At 44.7% G+C, this 9,233-nt stretch overlaps 1 protein-coding gene across 1 annotated transcript; it reads left to right on the forward strand.

Moving 5' to 3' along the window:
* The first annotated feature begins 2,097 nt into the window (after window positions 1–2,097).
* Window positions 2,098–7,764, forward strand: LOC311106664 (exostosin-1-like). The gene is made up of 2 exons (XM_084149058.1): window positions 2,098–2,263; window positions 6,957–7,764. The coding sequence occupies exons 1-2, from the start codon at window positions 2,141–2,143 to the stop codon at window positions 7,140–7,142; spliced, it is 309 nt and encodes a 102-aa protein (XP_084005184.1). The 5' UTR covers window positions 2,098–2,140; the 3' UTR covers window positions 7,143–7,764.
* The last annotated feature ends 1,469 nt before the right edge of the window (window positions 7,765–9,233 follow it).

A 9,233-nucleotide genomic window follows, 5' to 3' on the forward strand; every position in this document is an offset into this window, starting at 1 on the left:
ACATGGAGGTGGAAACATTATGCTTTGGGGGTGTTTTTCTGCTAAGGGGACAGGACAACTTCACCGCATCAAAGGGATGATGGACAGTGCCATGTACCGTCAAATCTTGGGTGAGAACCTCCTTCCCTCAGCCAGGGCATTGAAAATGGGTCGTGGATGGGTATTCCAGCATGACAATGACCCAAAACACACGGCCAAGGCAACAAAGGAGTGGCTCAAGAAGAAGCACATTAAGGTCCTGGAGTGGCCTAGCCAGTCTCCAGACCTTAATCCCATAGAATATCTGTGGAGGGAGCTGAAGGTTCGAGTTGCTAAACGTCAGCCTTGAAACCTTAATGACTTGGAGAAGATCTGCAAAGAGGAGTGGAACAAAATCCCTCCTGAGATGTGTGCAAACCTGGTGGCCAACTACAAGAAACGTCTGACCTCTGTGATTGCCACCAAGTACTAAGTCATGTTTTGCAGAGGGGTCAAATACTTATTTCCCTCATTCAAATGCAAATCAATTTATAACATTTTTGACATGCGTTTTTCTGGATTTTGTTGTTGTTATTCTGTCTCTCACTGTTCAAATAAACCTACCAATAAAATTATAGACTGATCATGTCTTTGTCAGTGGGCAAACGTACACAATCAGCAGGGGATCAAAAACTTTTTTCCCTCACTGTATTGTCACAAGTAGCAAGTGTAGAAACAATCCTATCAGATCAGCGCAATTAACAAATCAGTGTCATTAATTAGATAGCTATACTGATCAAAAATATAAACGCAACATGTAACAATTTCAAAGATTCTACTGAGTTACAGTTCATAAAAGGAAATCAGTCAATTTAAATCAATCAATTAAGCCCTAATCTAAGGATTTCACATGGCTGGGCAGGGGCGCAGCCATGGGTGAGCCTGGGAGGGCATAGGCCCACGTGGTCTGCGGTTGTGAGACCAGTTGGACGTACTGCAACATTTTCTAAAACGACGTTGGAGGCGACTTATGGTCGAAAAATGTACATTCAATTCTCTGGCCATAGCTCTGGTGGACATTGCTGCAGTCAGCATGCCAATTGCACACTCCCTCAAAACGTGAGACATCTTTTGGCTTTGTGTTGTGTGACAAAACTGCACATTTTAGACTGGCCTTTTATTGTCCCCCGCACAAGGTGCACCTGTGTAATGATCCTGCTGTTTAATCAGCTTCTTGAAATGCCACATCTGTCAGGTGGATGGATTATCTTGGCAAGGGGTAAATGTTTACTAACAGGAATGTAAACACATTTTTGCTTATGAAAAATATCTGGGATCTTTTATTTCAGCTCATGAAACATGCGAACTACACTTCATATGTTGTGTTTTATATTTTTGTTCAGCATACATTTCCCATCCAAAGATATCAACATGAACAAAGATATCAGGCAGAGTGTGATATTCAGATCTGGAAAATGACAATGTTGACAAGATAACTGACAACAACAATATCACATAGATCAATAGCTTCGCAGAGAGAGAGGCACAGAGTTTGTCTCAAAGGAAAGTCCTTGTGCTCGTCTTTCCTGTGCGGATGAGACAGACAAACGGTGCTGACGGCAGACCTTGGCTGTGACACCTCACCTTTACTAGGCTGACAGTGATAGCTGGGCTGATGCTGCAGAGGCCAAGAGCCCAGCGGAGCTACCAGAGGGGAGGAGGAGAGGAGAGTGAAGGCACCAGTCAGACTGCCTCTGGATCTAAAAAGAGTGCCCCACCCCAACTGACTGACTGACTGATGCCCATCCCTCAGCACAGACATACAGGAAATTATGTGCCTGCCTTTGTCAGCCATACAGCCAGGGCCCCCAACATAATAAACAGATGGGAAATGAGACATGGTACAATCAGGGCTGCCAGAAAGAGAGGGGAGAAGTGTCTCACTCTGAGAAATTAAAACATCTGTCTCTGGGTGTCGTCAGGCGGGTGGATGAGGCCGTAGGGGAGGGTGGCTCTTCTCTGGGCTGGCTGTGTAGTCACTGCTGTTTCCATTTGCAATATTGTGCTATGCAGTATATCAATGTGGTGTCCTTTTATGAATGTATCCATCCCTCTTTCTCTCTGTTTCTCTAGGTATTATCACTACCTGTACACTCACTACTTGCCAGCCAGCCTTCTAACAATGGTGGACCAGATGGCCAACTGTGAGGACATCCTGATGAACTTTCTGGTGGCCGCTGTCACTAAGCTCCCACCAATCAAAGTCACCCAGAAGAAGCAGTACAAGGAGACAATGATGCAGCAGGTACAGTAGGTCTCCGTGGTATCAGTGTGTGCTTGCAGGCGTTTGTGCGTATGTGTGCGTGCCTGAGCATGCGCGTTTGACCTGACAATCCTAGCTCATTGAAGATGCCATCCGTGAAACCATGTGTTTACACAGCATACATCACTAACCAACGGCCAATTTCCAGCGCTTGGGTCAGGGCCCAATCTCAAGCATTGGCGGTTGGTGCCGTTTAAGATTAGGGAGTAAGATTTTTATTTTTTATGAGCACGGCGTATTTCTGTTACAGCATATTGGAAGACTGTCATTCATATTCCATTTATCCAGCTCAATGTAACATCGATAGGTTTAGGCTATCATGAGGTTGCTACAACCTAGCCTACAATTGAAAGTTTATAGCGTAGGTACACACAGGTCCCGAGACAAATTTGAGTAATCAAGGTGACAGACACTGACACATTCAATACCGCCTTGCACACTCTTGCCTGCATTTACTGATCTGGGGTGTAATCATTAGTCCAAACAGTTGAAAAATGTTGTTTTGCAACTAAAACAATAGTTTCTATTGGACAAATTCAGGTAGGTCCCTCCCCATTTAGTTTGCTTCCGTTTAAGAAATGTTTTGCAGCAGAATCAGCGGAATGAATACAACAATGATCACCCGCACACATAGTTCACTTTCAAAGCAGCCACCTACAGCATCATCACTTTGCTAGTTGTATAATTCCTTCTCCCATCTACACACTCTCCTCCTCTCACCTTTTCCATTCGCTTGGACTTCAGTGCACAACTCAACAGCTGTCTGTGACCAGGCAAAAAAAAACTCTCCATTCAAACCTTCATACCATAATGGGCGGCAGGTAGCTTAGTGGGTAAGAGCGTTGTGCCAGTAACCGAAAGGTCGCTGGTTCTAATCCCCGAGCCGACTAGGTGAAAAATCTGTCGATGTGCCCTTAAGCAAGGTACTTAACCCTAATTGCTCCTGTAAGTCGCTCTGGATAAGAGCGTCTGCTAAATGACTAAAATTTAAATGCTACACATCCTACAGCGTTGTCACCATATTAATGTTATATTCAACAAACTAGAACTAACGTGTTTGAAAACCCACAATCCAATCCATGTGTACATTCACGCAGTACAGTGTACAGCAAGCAGTTTAGTAGTTACACTGAAAAAATTTAATACATCTGAAAGTTTACGTTGACTTAAAAGAGTTGCAGTGTTGGATATCCTTAGCCGGTTAGCTAACATAAATGGCATTCCTCTCTGTTTGAGTCAGGTTGTTGAGTAGGACAAATTAGCTACATTAGCTAAGTAAGTGAAAGGTGAACTAAGAAGATTTTAAAAAATACAATGAACGAAATATAGCTAGCTCTCTCTCTGCTGCCTCTTCTTAATTTTTTAAGAAATTAATTTGTTCAAAACTGTTCAACTATTGTCTTTCTCTGAGTCAACTACTCACTGCACTTTATACACTGCAGTGCTAGCTACAGTGAGGGAAACATTTATTTGATCCCCTGCTGATTTTGTACATTTGCCCACTGACAAAGAAACGATCAGTCTATAATTTTAATAGTAGGTTTATTTCAACAGTGCGAGACAGAATAACAACAAAAAAATCCAGAAAAACGCATGTCAAAAATTGTATACATTGATTTACATTTTAATGAGGGAAATAAGTATTTGACCACCTCTCAATCAGAAAGATTTCTGTCTCCCAGGTGTCTTTTATACAGGTAACGAGCTGAGATTAGGAGCACACTCTTAAAGGGAGTGCTCCTAATCTCAGCTTGTTACATGTATAAAAGACACCTGTCCACAGAAGCAATCAATCAATCAATAGGCCAAGACCAAAGAGCTCTCCAAAGATGTCAGGGACAAGATTGTAGACCTACACAAGGCTGGAATGGGCTACAAGACCATCGCCAAGCAGCTTGGTGAGAAGGTGACAACAGTTGGTGCGATTATTCGCAAATGGAAGAAACACATTTACATTTTAGTCATTTAGCAGACGCTCTTATCCAGAGCGACTTACAGTTAGTGAGTGCAAACATTATTTTTTATATATGTTTTTTATTTTTGTATTAATTTCTATATATTTTCTACCCTTTTCTTGGTCTTTTTATTTTTTATCTTTTTCTTTTCATTTTTTCCTTTTTTTTATTTATCCTTTTTATTTTTTTATTTTTTTATTTTTTTCATACTGGCCCCCCATGGGAATCGAACCCACAACCCTGGCGTTGCAAACGCCATGCTCTACCAACTGAGCTACATCCCTGCCGGCCATTCCCTCCCCTACCCTGGACGACGCTGGGCCAATTGTGCGCCGCCCCATGGGTCTCCCTGTCGCGGCCGGCTACGACAGAGCCTGGATTCGAACCAGGATCTCTAGTGGCACAGCTAGCACAGCGATGCAGTGCCTTAGACCACTGCGCCACTCGGCCTGGGGCTCCATGCAAGATCTCACCTCGTGGAGTTGCAATGATCATGAGAACGGTGAGGAATCAGCCCAAAACTACACGGGAGGATCTTGTCAATGATCTCAAGGCAGCTGGGACCATAGTCACCGTGTTTGGAGGAGGAGGAAGGCTGCCTATGACCCCAAGAACACCATCCCCACCGTCAAACATGGAGGTGGAAACATTATGCTTTGGGGGTGTTTTTCTGCTAAAGGGACAGGACAACTTCACCGCATCAAAGGGAAGATGGACGGGGCCATGTACTGTCAAATCTTGGGTGAGAACCTCCTTCCCTCAGCCAGGGCATTGAAAATGGGTCGTGGATGGGTATTCCAGCATGACAATGACCCAAAACACACAGCCAAGGCAACAAAGGAGTGGCTCAAGAAGAAGCACATTAAGGTCCTGGAGTGGCCTAGCCAGTCTCCAGACCTTAATCCCATAGAAAATATGTGGAGGGAGCTGAAGGTTCGAGTTGCCAAACGTCAGCCTCGAAACCTTAATGACTTGGAGAAGATCTGCAAAGAGGAGTGGGACAAAATCCCTCCTGAGATGTGTGCAAACCTGGTGGCCAACTACAAGAAACGTCTGACGTCTGGGATTGCCAACAAGGGTTTTGCCACCAAGTACTAAGTCATGTTTTGCAGAGGGGTCAAATACTTATTTCCCTCATTAAAATGCAAATCAATTTATAACATTTTTGACATGCGTTTTTCTGGATTTTTTTGTTGTTATTCTGTCTCTCACTGTTCAAATAAACCTACCATTAAAATTATAGACTGATCATGTCTTTGTCAGTGGGCAAACGTACAAAATCAGCAGGGGATCAAATACTTTTTTCCCTCACTGTAGCTGTAGCTTGTGCTTTCAGTAATATATTCATTCTCTGATCCTTTGATTGGATGGACAACATGTCAGTTCATACTGCAAGAGCTCTGATAGGTTGCAGAATGTCCTCTGGAAGTCGTCATAATTACTGTGTAAGTTTATGGAAGGAGATGAGAACCATGAGCCTCCTAGGTTTTGTATTGTCAATGTACCCAGAGGAGGACGGAAAATAGCTGTCCTGCGGCTACACCATGGTCCTACCCTAGAGGGTGCTGTTGAGGCTACTGGAGACCTGCATTGTAAAACCGTGGGTTTTAATCAGTTATTTGGTGACATTACTATTTTGAGTATAGTTTTATCTAAAAAGGATAACTTCTTTAACGTTTCACTACTTTTATTTTTATGAAATTCACTGAGTAGAAATAGTCTCCCGAGTGGCGCAGTGGTCTAAGGCACTGCATCGCAGTGCTAGCTGTGCCACTAGAGATCCTGGTTCGTATCCAGGCTCTGTCGTAGCTGGCCGCGACCGGGAGACCCATGGGGCGGCGCACAATTGGCCCAGCGTTGTCCAGGGTAGGGGAGGGAATGGCCGGCAGGGATGTAGCTCAGTTGGTAGAGCATGGCGTTTGCAACGCCAGGGTTGTGGGTTCGTTTCCCAAGGGGGGCCAGTATAAAAAATGATGTATGCACTAACTGTAAGTCGCTCTGGATAAGAGCGTCTGCTAAATGACTAAAATGTAAATGTTCTCCCATTCCTCCTCTGAGGAGCCTCCACTGATCTCAAGGTGCCTGCTAGTCTGAAATTAGCCTGAAGTTACAGCCAGAGCCTGTGAGGTGTGCTGTGAGGTGGGATATGAGAGGAGAAGGACTGCAGTATTACAGACCGGTTCACTCAGGAGCCTCCAGAGAGAGGTGGAGGCAGAGGGAGGAGGCTGCAGAGTGCCAACAGTCTCCCTGTGTGATTCCCCGTCCGGTCAGTCGGTGTGCACGGGCTGGGCCGGGGCCGGCCCACGTCAGGCCTGACTGATGGCCCAGCTCGGGGCAGCCCGATGACTCGCCACTATCGGCACTGTGATTAATGTCTTAATTGTGTAGGCAGCAGCGTACCAGTGGTAGATTTTCTCCCCTCTCTCAACACCTAGTATCTTCAGGCCCTTTCCAGGCATATTTTTCCACTGCAGTCATCGGTTGCCATGCTTCAAGATCACACAGGAAAGTTAATTGGAAACATGGGGACATTTGTTGGAGATTTTGGCCGGCCTTGGAAGGAAAACAGTTTACATCAGTCAACACAGCTCTAATGTACCATCCTCCACACAGTACATGTTTCTGCTTTTACACTGATGCAGTGTCAGTTAGTCCCATGACCTGTGTGGGGTTGGCATGCTGAACTGACGTATCTCCTCTGTCTGTGTGTCTGTCCACAGGGTTCTAAGACGTCCCGGTGGGCCGACCCGGACCACTTTGCCCAGAGACAGACGTGTATGAACTCGTTCAGCGGCTGGTTTGGGTTCATGCCCCTGCTGCACTCCCAGATGAGACTGGACCCTGTGCTGTTCAAGGACCAGGTCTCCATTCTGAGGAAGAAGTACAGGGACATCGAGAGGCTGTGAACCCAACACACACAAACACATACACACAGAAGAAACTAGATTGGTGTGGGTTTGGGCCAAATCTCCCTCCCAGCTGCAAGTGAAAACCAGCCTGTTCAGTCAGTCAGACTGTGCGAACGATACGTGAAATCTCTACAGAGTAATTTATTATGAAATATGCAACACCAGGACCGTTATCCATAGGTAATGATCTTGGCTATTGAAGATGATTCATCTTCAATGTCAGTGAGTTGGACTGTGTCGATGTTGTCGTCATTGTTGTCAAAAAATGAATATTGTGACTTTTCACACGCTTCAACACCAGACAGATTGTCGTTGTCACTTCTTTCTCTGACAGAGGAACCAGGAAGTGAGGTCACAAAAGCCTGCAATGTGCACTCAAGTTTGCTTTCCGATATTTTCTGGGGCAGTGTGGTCTTAAACAAAAATGAACACAGTGCATTGTGTTTGTCCTCCATGAGATCTATAAAGTTTTTCTCTAACATTGTATATGTTGCTTTCCATTATTCATTTCCAGGGCTTATTGGGTTTTCAATTTGGAATTGTTTAATTTTTTGGTTGCTTCGTTCTCCTATAAGCTTTAAATTGCCAAAAAATCTAATCTGATAAAAGATGCTGAAATGTATACAGCCTATTGTATTTATTCTCTCTGTTTCAGCGATGATGGTGGTGTACAACCTGTTTAGAAGGAATAACTACCATGTTCTTCTGTCTTGGTGAAATGTTAAATATGCAAAAGTTGAACAAACAACTCTTCCCATCAAAGACCACCTCAGGACACCATCCTGATTCTCTACGTCTGTTTAAATGCTGGAGACATGCCACTCACTGTCACCCTGCCTAGCTATAAACAGGGTGTGGGTTTCTGCATCCGCCGGTGGATTTACTAGGTAGACATTGCATAGTGCTTAGCCACAGGGGTGGGCGTGGTGATGCTACTGATGGGCATCTTTGATTTCTGTTCGAGGTCTGAAGCGTCTTTCATGTCCCTCCAGAGAACCAACCCAGCCTACCCCCTCCACAGCTCAGCTGGGTCTGAGAGGAGGAGACCAGCCTCTGCATGGTACTCCCTGTACGCCCCTCGTCTCCCTCTCCTTCTCACAACCAATAATCATGTTTACTTCATTATCATTGTACTATAATACCTCTGAGCATCACACACCACAGGAATGGTCAAAGTCTCAATGCCTATTATACTGTAAGTTTAAAATAATGTCGTTAATGAATGCTTCGTCGATGTTATTCATTCTTGCCTATGTACAGCGAAGTATACATTACCAACATTATTTAAATATAATAATAGGCATTGAGACTTTGACCATACTGTTGTGTCTGTGGCTCAGAAGTATTATAGTAAAATGGTAATGAAGTAAACATGGTTATGAATAACATTGACATCAGCTTAACTTTGCAACCACGGCTTTCTTTCTTAGGGTGAATGGGTATCAGGTATGCTAAGGAGCTAATATCTCTGACTGTGTATGTTATTAATGAAATGTCATACTTTGTTCTAGACACCATGCTCTGCTCAGTACATAAACAACCAATGATTTAATGATGGGCCTAATGGCAGGCAAGCAAGAGTGTTTTTGTTTCAGTTTGGCCAAGGGGATATGTCTCGCTTGCCCTCCCACGATGATGCATGATAATGTCAATGCTCCCCCAGAACTCATTCAATACAGCTTCTGAAGGACCTGCCTCTTAGGAGTGCCTCTCCCTCAAGTGGGACCCAGACAAGGCTATTTTACACCGAGTAGAGGCCATTCTGAATATGAATGAATAGATTTAGAATAGATTTATTGATCTCTTATCCATAAGGGAGGGAAAGAACAGTGAGCCTCCTGAGTGGCGCAGTGGTCTAAGGCACTGCATCGCAGTGCTAACTGTGCCACTAGAGATCCTGGTTCGAATCCAGGCTCTGTCGCAGCCGGCCGCGACCGGGAGACTCATGGGCGGCGCACAATTGGCCCAGCGTCGTCCAGGGTAGGGGAGGGAATGGCCGGCAGGGATGTAGCTCAGTTGATAGAGCATGGCGTTTGCAACGCCAGGGTTGTGGGTTTGATTCCCACGGGGGGCCAGTATAAAAATAAA

The sequence above is a fragment of the Coregonus lavaretus genome (assembly GCF_964263955.1).
Source record: "Coregonus lavaretus genome assembly, chromosome: 31".
Classification (NCBI taxonomy): domain Eukaryota; kingdom Metazoa; phylum Chordata; class Actinopteri; order Salmoniformes; family Salmonidae; genus Coregonus; species Coregonus lavaretus.